This window comes from Papio anubis, chromosome X (assembly GCF_008728515.1).
Source record: "Papio anubis isolate 15944 chromosome X, Panubis1.0, whole genome shotgun sequence".
NCBI classification, from domain to species: domain Eukaryota; kingdom Metazoa; phylum Chordata; class Mammalia; order Primates; family Cercopithecidae; genus Papio; species Papio anubis.
This window is the reverse complement of record NC_044996.1, coordinates 113,145,608-113,168,849: the sequence shown is the minus strand read 5'-3', so window position 1 is coordinate 113,168,849 and position 23,242 is coordinate 113,145,608. Positions and strand designations below refer to the sequence as shown.

Here is a 23,242-nt window from a genome sequence, read left to right as displayed (position 1 = left end):
TCAGAAAATATACAAAAGATTTGAATAGGCATTTCTCAAAAGAAGACACACAAATGGCAGACAGGTGTATGAAAATATGCTCAGCATCACTGATCACCAGAGAAATGCAAAGCAAAACTACAATGGGATATTCTCTCACCCCAGTTAAAATGACTTGTATCCAAAAGACAGGCAGTTACGAATGCTGGAGAGAGTGTGAAGAAAATGGAACTCCTGTACACTGTTGGTAGGAATGTAAATTAGTACAACCAAAATGGAGAAGAGTTTGGAGGTTCCTCAAAAAACTAAAAATAGGTTTACTATATGATCCAGCAATCCCACTGCTGGGTATGTAGCCAAAAGAAAGCAAATCAGTACATCAAAGAGATATCTGTACTCCCACATTTGTTGAAGTACTATTCATAATAGCCAAGATTTGGAAGCAACCTAAGCATCCATCAACAGATGAATGGACAAAGAAAATATGATAACATACAAAGTGGAGTACTATTCAGCCATAAAAAGAATGAGATCCTGTCATTTGCAACATCATGGATTGAACTGGAGGTCATTGTGTTAAATGAAGTAAGCCAGGCACAGAAAGACAAACGTCACGTGTTCTCACTTATTTGTGGGAGGTAAAAATCAAAATAATTGAACACATGGAGATAGAGGGTAGAAGGATGGTTACCAGAGGCTGTGAAGGGTAGTGGGGGGTTGAGGGGGAGGTTGAAATGGTTAATTGGTACAAAAAATAGAAAGAATGAACAACACCTAGTATTTGCTAGCACAACAGTGTGACTATAGTCAAAATAATCTAATTGTACATTTTTAAATAACTAAAAAAAATACCATTTTACTGTTTGTAACACAAAGAATAATTGCTTGAGGAGATGAACACCCCATTTTCCATGATACTTGCATGCCTGTATCAAAACTTCTCATGTACCCCATATATAGATATATATATGTATATACACACACACTATGTATATATATGTTTACATATATACATAGTAAATATATAATACCATGTACCCACATGTATATATATTATGTACATATATAAATATATACTATGTACCCACAAATGTTAAAAATAACATTTAAAGATAAAAAATTTTGAAAAGTGGAACATAAATGGAAATTTGTACTTCTCCATCAGTCTATTGTATCTTCCTCTGCATTGTCCCCATGACTGAATCTATGGGATTCGTTTCTTCCGGTAAGAAAAAAAATGGCTATGGAATAGGATATGAACAACTTTCTTAAGTTCAGGACATAAACCAACAGTAAGAATTTTGTGTTGGCACATATACCTATACCCGGCTTGTGGAATGAAGATCCAGTCTTGCATAAAAATCTTCAAATATGGTAGAGATTAATGCTAAGACTGCAATGATAATCCTTCCTGAGTTGTCAGCATCCTGTATGTGCTTATCATGTATCTTCCCAACTACATATGGCATTGTGACAAATAGAAGAGGCTGCTAATGCTGCTATAGCTGAATGTCTCATTTAGGAACAAACAATTCTGGAAAAGCTCCCAGATTATGCATCTGTCCCTCTAGCTTCCACTTTAAAAGATAAAATTGTATGGTTATAATGTGAGGATTACTATACTATTCTTTCCTTATATGGGTAATGTGAGGTTATTTCCTTACATTGACATGAAAGAAAAATATTTATTGAATGTCTCGGTAGAAAGATTACAACTGAGATAGCAAATTCTTATCAGAAACTTGCATGAGGAATGGGCTTGCAGAATTGCATGCTCATTCCCTACTGTCTGAATACAGAGATGATTAGGGACTTTCTCTTCAAATCTGATTTATTTGGTTTCTACTCCTGTTTTCTCTCCTTTCATTTATTTCATTGTCTCATTTTTCTTCATGTAGCACACATGGCAGCCAGAGCCTGTGAGTGCTTTAATGCGGCAGGCTTAGTGCTATGAGAACTGAACAATGGAGAAATCCCTGGGGAAGCAGCTTCCAACTGTCCCACCCTCAGCATCCTAATGACCTGTGGAACTGTGGTTCCAGAATGGTGGTGATAAATTTGGAAAATACTTTCTCTAAAGCAGCAGTGCCCACATATTTGACAGGCAGTACTGGGCAATTATGAAATATTCAGGGGTCCATGGTGAAATGCCAAAAATAGAACAATGTAGTATGCTTTTCCTAAAGCTCTACCTTCTTTATTAAAACAATTATGATTTATGTCCCTCCTGTACTTAAAGTATATATTTATTATTTTTAAAATGTAAGTATAAATTTTAGTCCAGTCCATCACTCACACAGAAATGTGTACACATCACAAATGTATGGTTCCATAAACTTTCCTAAAGGAAACACATCAATGCAAGTAGCATCCAGATCAAGAAACAAAACATTACCCAGTTCCTAGAAGCCTGCTTCAGCCCTTGTTAACCACAACTCACAAAGTTGTGACCTCTAAACTCCAAAGTGCCTATTTCTTAGTTTCACATAATAGATGCATACAGTAAGTATTCTCTTATTTCTGACTTATTTTATACAACACTGTTCGTATTTTATTTTTCAACATTTCATTTATTTTATGAAATATTATGAGCATTTGATTAATCAAATGCCCTTATATTGCTTTCTCTAATTTTTTTAGAGGATTCTTTTTTGCTATAGAACTGTAATAACATAGAAATAAATACTCCTAGTCTCATGTCTATTTTACATCATATCTTAAGATCAGAACCATCTTGAATTTAACTACTTATATGGGTGGATAAGTCAACCTGACAAATCTGACTAAGTAGAATTCCAAGAAGGAAATACTGATTTTAAAGCATTACTTTCTTGACAGGGACCTTGTTGTAACACAATAATGCCATCTTATGGCTGTACAGCAATTTGTAGTCTAGAAACTGCTTTCATTTTGATGATACCATTTGAATGGTTCTATCCTCTTAGTCTTCGGGAAGTCATTTTCTAAAAGTGGGAAACATTCACTAATGGCTTGCAGGATAGTAAAGATGGTATCAGAAAGAAACTAAGGACACCAGAGTATAGCATCTGGCATTTAGTAGGCCCTTCTTAAGTGTTTGTTGAAAGAAGAGCTTTGTTTCTCTAATCCTAGACAGATCTTATGCAAATTCTTTGTTTTTACATGTTTCCTATAGGTATATTTTATAAGCAGTTAGTTACGCGAAAATCAATGAAAACTGAATTTAGCAGTAATATTAATTTCCCAAAAAATTAACTAGTAATCTTACATACAGGCATATCTATCCATATGTTCATGGTGCTTGTGGATTTACTGTTGACTGTGTTGACTGTTTGTGAACAATCAGAATGTCCATGAAAATAAGGCTTTTAATACTTTGATGATGTGTAACTTGTTGAGATACATGTTGAAATTCTATTTGCTGAAGACAATGTATGGAAGCAGGTATGTTAGATAATGAATGAGTAGTCATAAATTAGTCTGACTTTTTAAATATCTTCCTATTCTCATCTAAAGAGTAATGTCTGTTTTACTTTATGACATTGAATAGAGATGAGGTTTGCAGTTATAACATTCATGAATTTGATGTTTAATGATGGTCTCAGAACTTATGCCTTGGGAATGCTGAGAATCTAATGCATGCATTTTCTTGTAACTTATTTTGAGTAAAATATGCAAACTTATTGGACCTAAATATTTTGGTTAAAGAGAAATACGCAGATGTACTATTTAGTATGTGCTTAGGCAAGTCACATAACATAAAATATAGTTTTCTCCCTTGTAAAATAATGAAGCAGGGCAAAACCACTAAGGCATTTTCTAGCTGTAAAACAATCCTGTTGGCCGGGCGCGGTGGCTCAAGCCTGTAATCCCAGCACTTTGGGAGGCCGAGACGGGCGGATCACAAGGTCAGGAGATCGAGACCATCCTGGCTAACCCGGTGAAACCCCGTCTCTACTAAAAAATACAAAAAACTAGCCGGGCGAGGTGGCGGGCGCCTGTAGTCCCAGCTACTCTGGAGGCTGAGGCAGGAGAATGGCGTGAACCCGGGAGGCGGAGCTTGCAGTGAGCTGAGATCCGGCCACAGCACTCCAGCCTGGGCGACAGAGCGAGACTCCGTCTCAAAAAAAAAAAAAAAAAAAAAATCCTGTTATAAATTACTAACTATCTCTAATCATTTGAATTATGGTTCAGCAAATATTAACATTAACATCTCTCCCCCTTCCATTGTAGGAAGAGTCTACTTTCTCATTCTATTGATGTCAGATTTGTCAATGTAATTTGCTTTGGCCAATCAAATGTCAGTGAACTTCACAGGAGCATAGGCCATGAGTGTTCTTGGGAGATTAGGTTTATACTTTGGTGACTTGTCATGAAAACATGTCACTGACTCTTCATCTTCGGTCCAGAGCAAAGACATATATAGCAGACCTTAATCCAACATGCATCATAGAGCCTATCTCAAGCTAATCCACATCTTGAAGCAGAGCTTCCTGGCCAAGACCAGCTGAGTCAGTCAAGGTACAAGTAACCTAAACAGCCAAAAATGCCTTTTGTTTTCAGTCAGCAAGTTCTAGGGTGATTTGTACCACAGCATTATTGCAGTCATAGCTAATACTACCATACATGTACTATATAAGAAAAATACCAATATAGCCCTTCTTACTAGCTCCAATTTATTTTGACTTAAACCCAAGTTGGCTTCCTAAAAAATTCAGCAGATTTTTGTTGACAACACCACATGAAGGCTGTACTGAACATTTGTATATTTATGAATGCATAGCTTCTAAATCTCTCCAAGGATTCAAGAATCTACCATTGTATGGGACTTACTAGACACAAGGCGTTGACTGCCACTACAATGAAGAACACATTCAGCTATTTATTTTCCCTGACCTCTGGCAATAAGAACCTAGTTCTGTGGCCTAAACCTGTCTTATGACAGCAGTCATCAATTTATGACCCATCGGCAAAATCCAGCCTGCCATCTGTCTTGGTAAATAAATTTTTATTTGAACACAACATGCCTATCCATTTATATATTATATATGGTTTCTTTCACCCTAAAACAGCAGAGTTGTGTAGTTGTGACAGAGACTACATGACCTGCGGGGACAAAAATATCTACTAACTGCCCGTTTACAGAAAAAAAATCCATCCTCTCACTTATCAGATGCTTCTGCCAGAGACCCTAATTGTGGAATGAGTGACATACAACAAGAATAAATAATTTACATACTTTTTTTTGGCAGTGATGATAGTAAGCAATACCCAGTGCAATGGTGCTCCTGGTAAAGCAGTGGACTCTGGCATGACAGCAAAATAATTCAGATTTACCTCATAACTTGATACTGGATATATTCTGGATGCCTAGCCTGCTCTTCTTTTATACTTTCTGTTCATTGCTAAACCTAGCTCTCAGGCTTTCCTATTGATTCCATGAGGTATCTGATATCCTTCTAGTAATTTATATAATTCTACCTAAAGTAACTAGAGTCACTTTCTGTTAGTTGTAACTCAGAACCTTGAATGGTCTATAGATCTTGATTTATTGCTAATTATTAGTAAGATGTTTTCATTCCATTCTCCAGGGATCTTTTTCTTGCCCTCTTGTATAGCTCCAATCTATCAACCCTTATTTTACTGGCTAGTTGTCCATTTTCTCTCCAAGACTGTGAAGCTCTTCAAAGTGGGGACTGAGTCTAATTCTCTTCTCTCTGTAGTTCTCAGGGAAATTTGAAAGCATGTCAGAATGAATTGACAGATGTCATGACTATCAGAGCCATAAGATCACCATTTTTATCATCAAAATTGCCAACCTTAACTGAGTCATTATTGTGTTCAAGCAATCCACTAAGTTCCCCACGTATATTGTGTCAGATAATCTTCATAACAACCCTGTGACAAAGACACTATTCTTTATATATAAGAAATGTATGGAGCAGAAGATTTAAGAAACTTGCTCAAGGGCACATAGAGAGTCAGCAGCAAAGTCAGAACTCCAAAACAGGTTGGAACTCTACAGCCTGTGCTCATAAGCAATTACTTAAGAAAGTTTTTATCTGAGATTAAAGTCATAGGAAATTTAGCAGCTCCTGACCAATTCCTATAGAATGTCAATGGAAGTACAATTTCAACCTCTGGATAAGGAAAGGGTGAATCTACTGGGGTTAGAGAAACTCTATCCTTTGTCAAAACCAGAAAAGTCCTCAGAGTTGGGGTGCGATTTTAGCTACCCTCTCTGTGGAATGACATTAGTGTTTCTGCTTATTTTTAAGTCTAAGGTGAAGGTAAACTGAAAGGGAAATGTCCATATGACCCAGTGAAAAGGGAATACCTGGATCATTTGCCAAAAATTACTTATAATTAAAGTGGAGGAGAAACCTCAAAAAGCAGAAAGCGTTATTTCTACTTTAGTTCAAAACTGGTAGGTGTGTACAGAAGCACAGTAATCACTGGCCACCCAAGAAGCCTCAAAGGTCCTTAGGGGATGGTGTGGGTGGCCTAGAATGCTTGGAGAAAACACTGACTATAAGAAGATAAACCAGAGGGGAAGAACTTCCTAACAGTGGAATGAACATCCCAAAAGATGGTAATGAAACTGACATCACTGGAGTAGCCTGCAGAGCTTCATAATGACTCAATGTGAAATGCTGGGAGAAAGTACACCATGGCAGCAATAGAAGTTTATTTAAATATTTTTATTTGTTTATTTTAGAGACAGACTGTTATTCAGGCTGGAGTACAGTGGCACAATCATGGCTCATGGCAGCCTTGAATTCCTGGGCTCAAGGGATCCTCCTGCCTCAGCCTCCCAAAGCACTGGGATTACAGGCATGAGCCACCATATTATAAGTTTAAGTTTGTATTTGTAGCATATACACAGAGTGGCTGAGTTTCTTTTCCCTTATCAAGTCTGGCTTTGGATACTGTGGGACCAGCTATTTTCAAGGAAGTTGAAATAAATCTCTCTTTTTTTTGTTGCTGTTTTTTGTTTTTGCTTTTGTTTTGTTTTGTTTGAGACAGAGCCTTGCTCTGTCACCCAGGTTGGAATGCAGTGGCAGATTTTGGCTCACTGCAGCCTCTGCCTCCTGGGTTCAAGGGATTCTCCTGTCTCACCCTCCCAAGTAGCTGGCACTACAAGCACATGCCACCATGCACAGGTAAGTTTTGTATTTTTAATGGAGATAGGGTTTCACTATGTTGGCCAGGCTGGTCTTGGACTCCTGACCTCAAATGATCTGCCTGCCTTGGACTCCCAAAGGGCTGGCATTATAGACATGAGCCACTGCACCTGGCCTGGAAGTTGAGATAAATCTGTTAGACTATCCAAAGGGGAAATATTCTCAGGTTTCAGAGAGGAGGCTTGAGTCCAGACACATTGAACACCCACTCTGTGCTCAACACTATATCAATCCTGAGCATATAACACAAATAAAACATAGCCCTTTTCTATAAGGAGCTTGTGCGGGAGCCAGAAAAGTAAACAAATTGATTACTATGTGTTAGGTTCTAGGAGTAGGCGCATCAGATCTTATATTCTACAGGGTAGCCACCAAGTCTGGAAAATTTACAAATACATAAATGACTTATTGATATATTACATTAAATGATGAAACAATATCTGAGTTTCCAGATGTTATGAGCAAGTAATCGTTTTAGGATTTCTAGAAAAAGACAACATCTGAAGAACAGGTAGGTCAGAGGGAGAACAAAACACTTGGGCATCCACAAATTGATTTAATATCGCTAGAACATAATTCGGAGGGGCTGGCTGTAGGGCAGGCAGGAAGAAATAAACACTGAGGCTGACCAGATAATTATAAGCAATTAAGGAGTCAGGGTGTCATTCTCAAGGGAATGAGATTATAGTACCGAAGCTCTTACACTTTAGAAAAATGATGACCACTGAAAGATCATTGAGAACAAAGTAGAGACAATCATTTCAGACAACTGAGATTAATGCTAGAAATCTCTTTAGGTGCCTGATGTAGTAAACCAAGAACTAAAATAGGAGTAAAGATGGTTAGAAATGGACAGATGTAAGAGATACCATGGAGGTTCCCTGTAATTATTAGACAAATGATTTGATTTCCTCTGAGAATAATTAAGAAGCCTACCTTGAGAATAAAGAACTTTGAAATGAATCACTTTAAGCTGTTAGATAACTTTATTACTTTTAATCTCAAAATGTAAAAGAAAAAGTATTCCACTTCTTGTGATGTGAGGCTAAATAATGTCACTGAATTTCTGCGCCCCCTTCAATTAAGTCAACAGCTAAATATTTCAATTAAGAAAAAAAATAAATATGATTTTAAATTAACAAATTCCCCATTGCAAAAGAAAAATGTGAGGGAGGGTTATGCAAAGTGTAAAGTGTTGCCCTCCAAAATAGAAATAAATGAAAATCAATTTTTATTGATAGGCAATATTTTAAACATGTTAATCTAAGTATCAAACTCCTATACATTTTTGGACACAGATTTGACTAAAGATAAATATGTTATATCGAACAACTGTTTATAGCACCTCAATTTAATGACCCAATCTGATTTACGATTACCTGAAATTTTAGGAGATACAATGCTTCAACATAATGCTAAATTTAATACTGAATAATTTCTACAATTCAGCTCATTTTTCTGAATTGTTCATCATTATTTGTTCTCATTTTACTTACCATTTTTCAATGACAGTGATACTTCTTTTTCCCTGTCTTTTTTCCTTGGAGGGTACTGAAATAAATTCTACAGTTCCCTGAAAACAAATCATTTCTCTAAGTATCAAGCAAAATATACGTGTTACCTACCCTTGTCGGTCCTTGTACATTTTGTTAACTTTTTCCCATTGGAAATCAAGCTGGGAGAGAGCTTTCTGTAGCTTCACCCTTTCCACAGGTGTTGCACTTTGCAATGCTGCTGTCTTCTTGCTGTGAATAATGTCAATCCGACCTGAGCTTTGTTGTAGATTATCTTTTATATTCTGTAATATAAAAATTTTAAAACAATTAAAAAAATGAATTAGCTGTCTATAGAAAGAGAAAAAATATGTATAAATCCCAAAGGTAACAAATGGTGTTGCATATCTTAATTACTGACTTTTTAAAGTTAATAACCATGAAGTCCAGTGACTTTGACATGCTCAAATTCAATAGGTAAATCATAGACCTCGCCCTGAGAGAGTGGATCCCTCCCTACATCTTAAAACTGCCTTCATTTGGCTTCTGTATCCTAACCTCTTCTGGTTTTTCTTCTACCTTTATGTCCACTGCTTCTCAGTTTCCTTTGCTGGATCCTTCTCATCCTGATCTTAATGTTAGAGTGCTCTGACTCAGTATTTGTATTTCTTTTCTTCTCTGTCCATAATCCCTCCCATTTGTTCTCATAATTTCAAATATCCCGTATAAGACAATGACACCCAAATGTGTATTGCAAGCCTGGACATCTCCTCCGAACTCCGTTCTAACAAATGCTAGTACTTTCTCAACACTTGGAGGTCTCACGAGACTTTCAAACTTAATATGATGCAAACAAAATTCTGAACTGCATTTCCTAATCCTTCTCCTTCCATAGATTCCCTCATTTCAGTAAATGGCAATTACTGATTTCAATTGAATTATAGTAATTCAATTAACAATTACTCAGATTTACAACTTTGGAGCCATCCTTAATTTTTTCAGTCTCCAGTATTCGAATTATTGGACAATTGTTCTGGCTTGACTTTCAGGACATATCCAGAATTTGACCACTTCTCACTACCTTTCTTGCTACAGCTCTGATATAAGCTATCGTTATCTCTCATCTGAATTACAGAAATATCTATCTAAATGGTCCTCTTGCTTCCAGTCTTTCCCCTCTAGTGGATAATTCTCCACACAAGAGCCGAAAAGATTCTTTCAAAACATAATTGGGATCATATCACTCCTCTGCTCAAAATCTTCCAGTGGCTCTTCATCACAGAGTTCAATCACAGCCAATTTCAAAAGCCTACATGAAAAACAATTATTCTTGCTGCACTTTATACAACTACTCAGACCAAGTATAATAAAGCAAATCAGTCCTGTGATGATTTGTCTTTAGTAAAAATGGGAGACTGGAGAGAGAAAAAAAAATTATGTTTTAAGAACTATGGTACACCTGCTATTAGTCTCATCAGTTGTTTGAGTTTTTTCCTGCAATATAGACTGACCCCGCTTATTCCTGTGAATCTGCCAGTGATCTCTGACTATACCTCAGAAGAAACAAGAAGGGTGGGTAATGTAAAAACCTGCATCAGTATTCTAATTCTGGACATGTATTGGAATCAGCTAGCAACCCCATATCACTTTGGTTCCAACAGTTGCCCAGTTCATGAAAAGCCTTCTAATTTAGTTTACTTGGGATAATTTTACTTATTTTGTTTTATGGTTGTGGAATATATTTGCTGTTGTACTCTGTGTAGGAATGCAGTATAAGCTTAGTCAATGTTTTCTTAAATTGAAAACTTACTAATCTTCCAGATACCACCATTTATCAATTATGAACGGCCCTCACCAAACTGATAATTGCTGACTGAGCTCCTCTCTACCCTGAATACAAGAGACCCTAATAGTTAGGCAGAAATATCATCACCCATATTCAGCCTGAAGAAGTAACAGAAGATGTATCTTCATCCCTCTACTACCCTTAGGATTAAGGGTTCCCTTGTAAAAGAAAGGGGGGAAATAGGTCAGAGGCATTAGAACCAGATCAACTCCATCTTGAATAGGGGCTGGGTAAAATAAGGCTGAGACCTACTGGGCTGCATTCCCAGGAAGTCAGGCATTCAAAGTCACAGGATGAGACAGGAGGCCAGAGCAAGATACGGGTCACAAAGACCTTGCTGATAAAGTTGCTGTAAATAAGCCAGTCAAAACTCACCAAAACCAATATGGTGAAAAAAGTGACCTCTGGTCCTTCTCACTGCTCATTATACACTAATTATAATGCATTAGCAGGCTAAAAGACACTCCTACCAGCGCCGTGACAGTTTACAAATTCCATGGAAGTGTCAAGAAGTTACCCAATATTGTCTAAAATGGGAGGAACCCTCAGTTCTGGGAATTGCTCACTCCTTTTCCCAGAAACCTCATGAATAATTCACCCCTTGTTTAGCATATAATCAAGAAATAACTAAAAGTATCCTGAGTCAAGCAGCCCATGCCACTGCACTGCCTATGGAATGGTCATTCTTTATTCCTTCACTTTCTTAATAAACTTGCTTTGACTTTTTTTTTTTTTTTAAAAAGCATAATCTTTACTATGACCTATACATCTCTCTATGACTTGGTTGTATACTACCTACCATTCCAACTTCATCTCTTCCCAGTCTCTTCATAGTCCACAACACTCCACCCTCATTAGCTTTACTGCATTACTTGAGTATACCAACTATATTCTTGCTTCAAGATTTCTGCCCTTGCTGTTCTCCCTGCCAAAAATAGTTTTCCTAACCAACATTTATATCACTGGTTCCCTTACTTCTTTCTCATGTTAAAGGGGCCTTCTCTACTACCCTATTTTAAATAGCATCAGCAATCACTCTTTATTCCTTGCATTATTCTTCCCTTTTCTTTATAGTACTTATTTCTAACATTAAAATATATATCAAGTGGCCTGTATATACCATTAGACTGAAATCTATGAGTATAGGGATGTTGTTATCTGTTGGGCTTCCAAAGCTCAAACCTGTGCTTGGCACATGATAGATGGCAAATGCTTTTTTGTTGAATGAATGAATAGATAATCCCATAAATTGAATCCATGCTTTATTTATATTCTATTTAATGGAGAAATCACAAACCACAAATGTGTTATATAAGAAGAAAGAGAAATCTAAACATATTTATTCTCAAATAAATTTGCTAAAAACTACATTCTGGCTATTCTTGCTAGTAAGAATTTGCTTATTTTGATCATCTAAATCATATATAGGGTCCACTGAACAAAATGTATTGAGTTCTTCCCATGTGTAAGGAGCAATATAGCAGAAAGAAAGGTGGGGGAAACACAGTTTAGTTTGCTTTTAAGAAGTTTTAAGTGGGTTTTATTGTAGTAGTAAGAAAGGGTATGGTTTGAAGAATTGAAGAACAAAATGGAAGTACAGAAGCCTTAGCTAGATGAGAAGGAATAGATGAGTGTTCTTAGTGGTACCAAACATCTTCTAGAAGTTCAGAGAAAAAATATATCATATATCATATTTGGTCTTAGGCTCAGGAAAGAATTCATGAAGAAGGAGCAATCTGCAGTAGACATACCTGACTAGTAGAAGTGGGAAGAACATTAGAGCTAGTAGGTAATACACACGCAAAGCTAGGTAACAAGTGCAGTTATATTTGGTTGCCTTTTTGGTAGCATAGAAGCTTAGGGGAAGATGGGCCAGGAAACAGAGGCTGAGGATATTCAATAATGTATTTTGAATTTCAACAGAAAATTCTGCCTGTACTTCAGTGGCTAATGGGGAACTATGATTTTTAAAATTTATCATTATGTAAGATTTCATATATATATATGAAAGTAGGAAAATAATACAAATAGCTCCCATAACCCTATAATCCAGTGCCAACTGTTATGACTCTATGGACAACCTTATTTTATGTATCACCCCACCCACTCACCTCTTCAACTAGATTATTCTGAAACAAATTGATATATTTTTTTATCCATAAATACTTCAGCATTTTTCTCTTGCTGAAATATTCTCTCATGATAACTCTTTTTTCAGAAAGTACATATAATACCATTACCACACCTACAATATTAACAAAAGTTCATTAATTAAATCAAGTATCTAGCTGCTATTCACATTTGAGTTGAAGTGGGAAGGGAGTTTAGGAAAACAGCTCAGCAGAATTCAGTGGCTGTGTGTTGGGTGAAGAAGAGGAAGAACTTGAATGACTCTTAGGTATCTAAACTGAGCATCCACATGATTTGTGGTGTCATTGGGTAAAAGGATTTCAGATGGATGAATAGGTTCCATGGGTGCATGCTTGTATATGTGTGCATAAATGATTAGTTCAATTTTGGACTTGGTCATAATGAAAAGCCTTTGAGGCATCAAACTGTAGATGTTCCATAGGCAGTTGAAATCAGATTTTGAGGAATAAGATGACAAGGATTGCTGAGCCATACATATTTTCACATTTGGATACATGGACTAGGCTTTCTGAGCAAAGAGTTCTGGTAACTGACTTAAAGGATGACTGAATGGCAAGCTTACCTTGGAATTTAGTGCATTGCTCCGGAGAGACTTAAAAACTTTTATCTCTAAGAGCCCTTTGATTACATTTCAACTTATATTCCAAAAATAATAGACCTAGATCTTTGGTTTATATCCCAGAGCAAAGTCTTTGTCTTTCTGTATGTCTGTCTCTCTCACTCTCCTCCTGATGCATCAGGTGTTGTATATAAGCTCTGAGATCCACAATATTGGGGTTTCTCTCCTGTACTACAACCCCTGCACTCACAGATAAACATCTTGCCCTAAGATGCTTTTGAGTAATTAATGGTATATTCTGTCATCCAGAGATCTTGTGTTCCTGACTAAATATAAATGTTAACAAGTATCAAAAAAGGGAATCTTTTTTTTTTTTTTTTTTTTTTTTTAGAAACGGAGTCTTGCTCTGTCGCCCAGGCTGGAGTGCAGTGGCGTGATCTAGGCTCACTGCAACCTCCACCTCCCGGGTTTACTTACACCATTCTCCTGCCTCAGCCTCCCGAGTAGCTGGGACTACAGGCGCCCGCCACCATGCCCGGCTAATTTTTTGTATTTTTTTTTTTTTTTTAAATTTATTTTTTATTATGATTATACTTTAAGTTCTAGGGTACATGTGCATAACGTGCAGGTTTGTTACATATGTATACTTGTGCCATGTTGCTGTGCTGCACCCATCAACTCGTCAGCACCCATCAACTCGTCATTTACATCAGGTATAACTCCCAATGCAATTCCTCCCCCCTCCCCCCTCCCCATGATGGGCCCCGGTGTGTGATATTCCCCTTCCTGAGTCCAAGTGATCTCATTGTTCAGTTCCCACCTATGAGTGAGAACATGCGGTGTTTGGTTTTCAATAGAGATGGGGTTTCACCGGGTTAGCCAGGATGGCCTCAATCTCCTGACTTCGTGATCTGCCTGCCTCGGCCTCCCAAAACAAAGGGAATATTCTTGCCTATCTTCAGTCAAAATTGGGAAGGATTTTAATCATTTGTAAGTTGGAGACTGGGTTAAATAGGGAGTGACTGCTGCTGATTGTACCGCTTTCCAGATGATGGGCTCTGAAGAAAACTTCACAATTAGAGAGGGAAACAGGAAAGAAGTTAACAATAAAACTTAGAGGGTTTTCTGCGTTATTCTAAGATTTCATGTTTATGGTGCATGAGGACATGCCTTGAACAACAACTAAGCTGTAGAGGCAGGTGAGACTATGGACAATATCAGTTGTAAAAGATAAAAGCCAATGCTTACAATGGGAACCTTAAAAAAAGCAACTGTGTTCTCATGTCTTATATATCAGCTCAGCAACAGGATAAGATACAACAGTTATGGGTGATGTGAGTGAATTTCAGATAAAGAAGGTGTTTTTAAAATAAAATTTCAAGGCATTCTCTTCAAGTCTATGTACATCTTGTGATGGAAAGCTTTCACTATTTCTTTTGTTTAGCACCTCAATTTAACTCTGTGGAAAAAGTACTTATCTGATAGGTCAGGTATTACCATACAAAAGAAAGAACAAGCCAACACAGAAATAGTCTGATAATTTACTTATCTGGAGGAATTCAGGTTAAAACTGTCTTTTAGCAATTTCACATAGAAAATTGAGTCATTGGAATATGTGTGATGTTGAATAAGACTGGGGTGGTCAGATTGCTCAGGAAAGGTGTTTAGAGTGAAAAGAGTGAGAAGAAATGTGGCATAAAGATGAACCTCTGTGGAAAGCATGGGCAGAGGAAGGAGATGAGTATCCCTAAAGAATAATAGTCATCAGACGCAGGAGGAGAACCACAAAGAGGGAGAGAGCTGTCAACCAGTCAGATGCAGCTAGGACCAGGAGGGAAAAGTCAACTTGGGCAATTTAGGAGGCCATTGGTGATCTTATCAAGAGCAACAGCAGCATGTTGGAAGTGGAAAACATAAACGTAAGCAGACCAGACTGTCTTTTGCTGTCATTCTCTTTCACTACAAAATCAAAAATAGCTTAGCACAACATTGCAGTATGCCGTATTTGACATCAGAGACTTGTTTATTGAAGAAAAGTTTACTACTGATAAAAACAAAACTCATAGTAAAACGGAAACTGTTGGATACTATGCTCATTATCTGGGTGATGGGGTCATTCATATCCCAAATCTCAGCATCAAACAATATCAATATATCCATGTAACAAACCTGCACATGTATTCCTGAATCTAAAATATAGTCGAAATTATAATAAGAGATACAATGGATTTAATACCTATGATTAATGCCCTAAAAGTCATTGAACTCAAGCATATCTCTAGTATTATTTCTTTACTTTTATTTACCTGGTAGAATTTTACTACCATCTTCTGATGGCTCCAAGCCTAGAGTCTTGGGTGGAATGTTTAGGGTTATTCCACTACCCTGATTAGGTCAGGTGTCAGAACCATGCACCAACATATCTTCTTGGCTGCTTCTGTTAACTTGCCTGACCTGGGAAGCCTGATTTCACAAGTACTTGATTTGATTCAACTCTAAATTCTTTAAGTCACTGACTCCATCATTCTTGCTTGGCTGCCAGTCCAATGACAAAGATCCATAAGGCTGCAAAGTTCTCCACATACCAAGCAGCCAGCTGAATGAAAGGCTGATTACTTAAATTCAGAGTGGGTAACCAATCACATTTGTTAGTACACAGACGGCCCAAACCCTTTAAATGCATAGCTGTAAGCACCCATGGAGAAAAAATTCAAGGAAAGAGATAAAGGATCTTCCCCATCAGCATATAAAAGTTGTCCAGTTATGGCTTTGATATCGTTTGTGTGTGTGCGTGTATGTGTGTGTGTATGTATACTCTGAGGATTTGAGCTTGCAAAGCTTCCTGATTTTAATCTGAGTCTCTGGAGAGCTATCAATTCTTTGGAATGCTGTAGGATTGCTCAGCATCAAGTTATGAACGGTTTTAGCAATGCTGGGCAGCATGTTGCAAATGCAGGAAAACTTTTCATCTTAAATGAGAAAAGCAAAAAGCAAAAACTGGGGCAGGGGATGTCATACTCCCTGGATATCTAGATATTAGCTCCTTGGTACATTCTCAGAGAATGCTGTCAAAATTGGCTGGAGTCCAGGAAATAAATCCTTTTTAAATTCCCTGCACATATTTGTGTCCCCAAGGCATTACACACAGAAAAATGGTATGTGCACCAAAGAAAATTTTGTAGCACTTTCCATAGTTTAAAGTCAGAGATGAGATCTCTGATAGCATTTTACTATTTTCGTTTGTCTAGAAATAAGTGATCTTTATACTTTCTGACTCTCTAAAAATGAAGCCATAGTCCCTTGTAGTTGCTATGGTGATATAAAAATCCCTAGAATCACTATAGAATATAGCATTTCTATTTCTCTCCCTGAATAATTCCTTATCTGAAAACATGATGTCAGAATGATAAAGTACCAACTTTTTAGTCAACTCCCTTCTTAATTTTGACATGCCCCTATGACTTGACCACTTCACTACTCCACTGAAATTCTGTAAGATATTTATTTTTAGCCAATCTTTCTGCAAAAGGAAATTCTAAATATACATAAAAAAGAAATTTTAATTTCTGAAAGGCATCTGTACATGAATTTATACAACTCGAGTCCTCAATATTTTGAAATAGGATATTTGCATCTCTGGTTCTCCGTTTTCAATAAATTGAATAAGACCCTGAATATATACTGTGAATAGAGAAAAATTAGACAGCATGGTAACTTTTACAACTGGCAGATGAAATCCAGATACCTAAAGGAAAAGCAGATATCTATAAGCCATGTGGCTTCAGTTCATTTATCTATTGAAAAGCTTATTGTTTAAATAAGTGTTTATTGATAACACACAGTATCAGTCTCAAATTTGAGATATGAAAATAAAGACTTTAAAATGTGAGTCTCTCCCTTAAGAAGATAATCGGTTTTTAAAGGAGACACATACAGAAATAATTTGGACATAAAAATGCTTTGTTTATTCAAGTGTTGCGGAGTATGTGTCTTTAACAGTATAAAAGGAGAAGCCAGAGAATACAGATAATTTATCTAGGAAACAAACAAGGGACCTATTTGTCAACTAATCAGTTTAAGATAAAGGTCTCAAGCAACCCTTAACTATGCTCCATTCTTTATCATAAGGGATAGACTTCTACTGTTTAGTTTTTCTTGCATTTAATGTAAAGTGACAACTACTCCCTTGCTGTCAGAGATTTTCATTTCAGAGCTTGCCTTTGCCATCTAAATGGTAAACTTATGTGTATAAATGTCAAAGTAGATATTGCAGAACCTGAACAGAACTAGAGTAGGGGAGAGCAATATCTGACAAATTGAACTTACTGTTAATCACTTTTGATGAAAGTAAACTGAAAATAATTTACTGAAGTTTTAAATATCTTTTTACCTATAGCAAAGCTCATTGCCTCCCAAAGTGAAAAGTGCCAGTGTAACTTCTATTATTTAAAATAGCGGCCAGGCTGGGTGGCTGACGCCTATAATCCCAGCACTTTGGGAGGCCGAGGTAGGTGGATCACTTGAGGTCAGGAGTTTGAGACCAGCCTGACCAACATATGAAACCTCGTCTCTATCAAAAATACAAAAATTCGCCAGGTGTGGTAGTGGGTGCCTGTAATCCCAGCTATTCAGGAGGCTGAGGTAGGAGAATCGCTTGAACCTGGGAAGTGGCGGTTACAGTGAGCCGAGACTGTGCCACTGAACTCCAGCCTTGGCAACAAGAGTGAAACTCCATCTCAATAAACAAACAAACAAGCAAACAAACAAACATCATTTCCTCTGTCCCATTTCTGTGGTCATTCAATTCAGTCGTTTCTTAATCTTCAACATCCAATTACTAAATAAGGATGGCTATAATTTACAAGTGTCTTTGCTCCTGTATTTCATACCTAGAAATAAGCTGACATATACCTTCACAAATCTACAACTCTTTCCAAGCTAAGATTTTAAATAATATGTCCACTGTGGGATGTATATACAAACATTAATTGGCTAATTTGTCTTCTGTTTAAAAGTTTGTCCTCAGTAATAAAATTTTACATCAGAAGTTGTCAGTGTTCTCTCAAAAAGTTTCAATTAGAAAAAAGTTTTCAAATGAAATAAAATTACAAATATATAAAAGCATAAGTTAAAATATAAGATAATATGAAATCAATTGTTGTTTTAGTGCATTTTCCCCTAAAAATGACTTCAGTGTTTCAATGATATTCTGGTTTGAAATATATCGAACTTTATTTTTTAAAAGAAATGATAAAATTGCTTTTAATGATTTCTCAGTTTTCATTTCTCTGAAGGACTAACATTAGCAGATAGCTGGAAGCACTTATAATTCACATTTTTAACCATATTTATTTCCTGAAGGAAATTCCAATAGCTTCCCCACTGCATCTTTCCCTCCTTGGCAGGATTCAGTACAGTTAGGCACAGTTTTCATCACACAACCCTAGCCTCTCTAGTTTTAACTAGTAATATTATCTTCTAGGTTTCTCTCTGTGTGTCTAACAGCTACATCTCTGTATTCATTCATTAACTCAAGAAATATTTGTTGAAAACCTACCATGAGACAGTCTTTATTTATTTATTTATTTATCTATTTATTTATTTTTGAGACAGAGTCTCACTCTGTCACCCAGGCTGGACTCCAGTGGTGCAATCTCTGCTCACTGCAACCTCCTCCGCCTCCCAGGTTCAAGCAATTCACCTGCCTCCGCCTCCCAAGTAGCTGGGATTACAGGCGCACGCCACCACGCCCAGCTAATTTTTTTTGTATTTTTAGTAGAGATGGGGGTCTCACTATGTTGGCGAGGCTGGCCTTGAACTCCTGACCTTGTGATCCGCCCACCTTGGCCTCCCAAAGTGCTGGGATTACAGGCGTGAGCCACTGCGCCCGACCTGAGACCGTCATATTTTATATCTTGGGTATATAGTAGTGATCCAGAAAGAAAAAGTCCCGCTCTCTGGAATCTCACCTTCTATAGGAGAATAAAGTAAACAGAGAAAAGGCTAAATTATATACTCAATTAGATAGTTCAGTGCTGAGGAGCAAAATGAAAGCAGGTAAGGGAGAAATGAAGGATAAAGTGGGGGTCAGAATTTTAGATAGGAGGGGTCAGGGAAGACCTTATCAAGAAGGCAGTTTTGAAGTAAAGATCTGAAGGAAATGCAGAAATTAACCATTTAAAGAAAAATCATGAAAATAATATTCCAGGCGGCTAAAGCAAGTATAAGGGCCCTGACACTGGAATGTGCCGGGAGGAGTGGTCAAGAAACATGGAGGAAGTTATTATGGCTGGAGTGTATGAGTCAGCGACCACCAGAGAAATATCAGAATGAGGTGGGTAACCCGCGGAGGGACTTATGAACATAAGGGCTTCCCTGTTTACTTTGAGGGGGTTGGGGAGCATTGGGGCTTTTGAAAAGAAGCGGTAATCTGACTTTTCATTTAAATAGGTATCTCTGGCTAATATGTTGAGACTAGAGTCTACATGGGAGAAGGGAAGGAGGGGGAAGTTGTTAAGAGACAAATGCAATCATCCATGCTGGAGATAATGGTGGTTTGGATCAGAGTGGAGGCAGGAGTGAATTCTGGATACATTGTAAAGGCCGAGAGTCCTTAGGATTTGGTGGCCAATTACATGTGTGTTGGTAGAGAAAGGATTCAAGGATAACATGAAGAATTTTGGCACAGACAAGTGGAATAATGGAACTGCCATTAACTATAATCTGGAAAATTGCAGGAGGATAAGGTTAGGGTGTAAGATTTTTACATGCTAAATTTAAGATGTTTACTATATTTCTAAGTGAATATATAAAATGCATATATATGTCATGATTCAGGAGAGAAATCTTTACTAGAGATACAAATTTGAAAGTCACTAGGGGTAACTTTTAATCTCTTCCACACTTGCTCAGAAAATACTGGTATTTTGCTATATTCCCTTTCCAGACCTCTTTTCTTCCAAACCCAACCCTGTAGACAATCTTAGCCATTTCCATCACTTAAATAAAACTTTGACACAAAAGAATTTTATTTAAGGGTGGTGGGAAAGGGGATAAGTAAAATGTCAAGATGGGAGCTTAGATGCACTGCTGTTAGGGCCCAACAGAGAAGGCACCCAGCAGGAGGAGGGAGTTAGCCCTTTGATGGTCGATTCTGCTTAAGGCTATATCAAGGTGTTTTGGGGATAACAGAAATAGAAGGAGCTAGAAGAAAGTACAGGGAAAAAAATTTAAGTCTATAGATTGGTAGACAGTCAGAGACTCTTGGTTCTGTTGCCATGGTGGAATTATTTATACCTTCCAGAAAACCTTTCCTCAACCAATCAGAGTATTTATTTTACCAGATAGATTTACTTAACCATTTTGCACTAACACAGGAAAATGGGTAATCTAGGATGTTGGACATCTCCTGAGTGAACTTTAATAATGAGAGTCCTGGTACAGCTACCTGAATTAAGGGTATGGTTTCTAAATTGGTCCAGCTATGCTGAACACAAATATCTCCTTACTTATTTTTTATCTCTTTATTTTTTCTTGTGTCCAATTTATCCTGCCATTTTAAGGATTATCCCTGTCCAAAATCCATGCATGATGACATATAGCTTTTTGGATACTTTCAAGGCCATCTTTTAGGCAATCAAGACTCCAGGGAAAAAGAAAAAGAAAAAACTGGATTCACAGTTTTTATCCAGCTTGATTTCCTAGTGCTTTGCCAGCAGAGACACTTGGAAGGATAATCAAAGTGAATAACAAAGTGAAGGATAGTCTCTTTGTTATTCTTCAGACACGTCCTTCTGATACAATTGTTTTACCCTTACTGACTTTGCATGTTTAACTTTGAAAACATTTTCTGCATCAAGAAACTGTATAGTGTAGTGCTTAAGAGCAGAAACTCTGGAGCTTGAACATCCAGAGTGGGACTTCAACTATGATATTTAAAAACGATCTCACCTGAGCAAGTCACTTAACTCCTTGGGACCTCCTTTTCTCTGAGTTTGGGTAATAATAATAGAGCCTTCCTCGTAGGGCTGTTATGATGACCATACAAGTTACTGTAAGTGTTTAGAACGTGTCCTGGTACATAAATAATAACTGTCAGCTATCAGATTCAAGATTAGTCCAGATTCCAATTATATTCACCTTAGCCTAAGGATTTCTCCTCTATAAAATTCTTCCTAGTTTCTGCTTTTTGCGCTGCTTTCTTCTCTTCATGATTTCAGTTACACTCATGTCTTATATATTTTTGCTTGGATTATGTCCTTAATGTCTTTATTACTTTCTAACTTGTTTGTATAACTATAATATGTATATTCAATAACATTATAAATTACTAGAGTACCATGATTATTCCTTAATATTTCTTTCTTATCTTTTAGAGTGTTAAGCATAGCACTTGGCTTGAAGTAAAAAGTTGTTGACTTGAAGTAAAAAGTTGAGTTGAACTTGCTTATGAAAATCCAGTTTGAATTGAATCATTGAACCTCTAAGATTTGTTACTCTGTTCAACCATTGTAGACAGGTATTCAGGTCTGGTCAGATGTGAGCTATTCGGGTAATTGCTTGTTTATTCTACTTTACTTTTACTGGTCATTCGCTGTTAAACAGTGGAATAGAAGTCCATATGCATTTCCTGGCTGAGCTTCCTTATGGTTTCCTCACAGTACATTAGGTATCTAACAAAGAAGTCCTTTACTCAAAATTATGTCTGCCCATTTCTCCAGATGCCACAGAGCATCAATAAGAACAAAAAGAAAAACAAACAAACAAAAAACCCTGCACTTTACTGATCCAATGATCACTTTACTAGTCCATCAGCACTAAGTAAATTGAAAACAATTTTACCAGTCCTTTTATGATACGTACATCTTGTGTTAAGTTGTACACATTGCCTAAATCATTTTATAGAAAATCCAAATAGAAAAATTGGCTCACACGCATGGCAAAGGAGGGTTGTATAGAAGTAAGTACTTTTCTCTTCGTTAAAAATATATGGCATTCTCTGATTCCAAATTTCTTAGAGTCAGGATATGCTTTTAGTGTTGTGTGACTCAGCAGAGGAGGGGCAGGTAAGGCTTATGGAGGAAAAATTCCAAGGCAATACAACAATCCAAGAAAATCTCAAAAACTGATTATCACTGATGAATGGAATATGCTTTTTAAAAATTCATGTTATACTTTTTAATTCTATTTAAATATGCAATCATGAGCATCTTATTATTTTGATAAATGAAAATTTAGTATAAATGATTAAGCAACTTCATAGGTAGCTACCATTCGTGATAAAATATAATCAAACTTGCAAAAATTAATATTGATGACAGTAAACTATTTTGATAAAATAGAAAACATATTTGGTAATATTACGCCTGTTTTATATATAACTAATGCTACTGATGTTGGGGAAATGTGCTTTCCATCATAGTGTTTTACACAGGGGACAGAAAAGCAAAATCGCTCTTTTACACAATCATTCTGTACCCAAATGCATTCTTCTAAAAAAAAAAAAAAAAGAAAAGAAATTAACAAAAACCATGATATGGGAGCAGGAAGCTAACACTCATTTTTTTTTTTACCTTTTTGGAAGCTCCATGGATTTCCTTATTGATAACACTCTTTACTCTTTTGCCTGTGGTTTGGCAAATTAAATTTTGGAATTGGTGTGTTAATCATTTGTGATTTACAACACAAAGTTCTTGATTTTTTTTTCCCCTCAGGATGTTGAATGATATATATTAATATTCAGAAATAAGCAGACTTGGGTACAAGTCATTGTATTAAACTATATGATATTGCCAATATTTAAACATTTTGAAAGGCATGATGGCAATTCATAAGGTTCAGTGTAATAGTATTACAATTTTAATATGTTCATGGTTTCAAATTTAACCGGCAAAAAAATAAATACAAACTAGCTTTTTTAATGGCAAAGGAAAGATAACAAAAAAAATAAACAAAAACAAACGTAAAGACTCCAAAGAAAAAAAAGACACACACAAAAAAATACTGATTAAATAATTCTTTGCTTAGAGTTTCAATGTTTTTCAATAGTTTT

General features: G+C 36.7%; 1 protein-coding gene across 1 annotated transcript in view; it reads right to left on the bottom strand.

Moving 5' to 3' along the window:
- DMD (dystrophin) overlaps nucleotides 1-23,242 on the bottom strand; it is a 2,174,064-nt gene that overhangs the window by 1,214,136 nt on the left and 936,686 nt on the right. Inside the window, exon 43 of the mRNA XM_031660704.1 lies at nucleotides 8,768-8,940. Within this exon, the coding sequence (XP_031516564.1) occupies nucleotides 8,768-8,940 (173 nt within the window). The remainder of the gene's footprint in view (nucleotides 1-8,767; nucleotides 8,941-23,242) is intronic.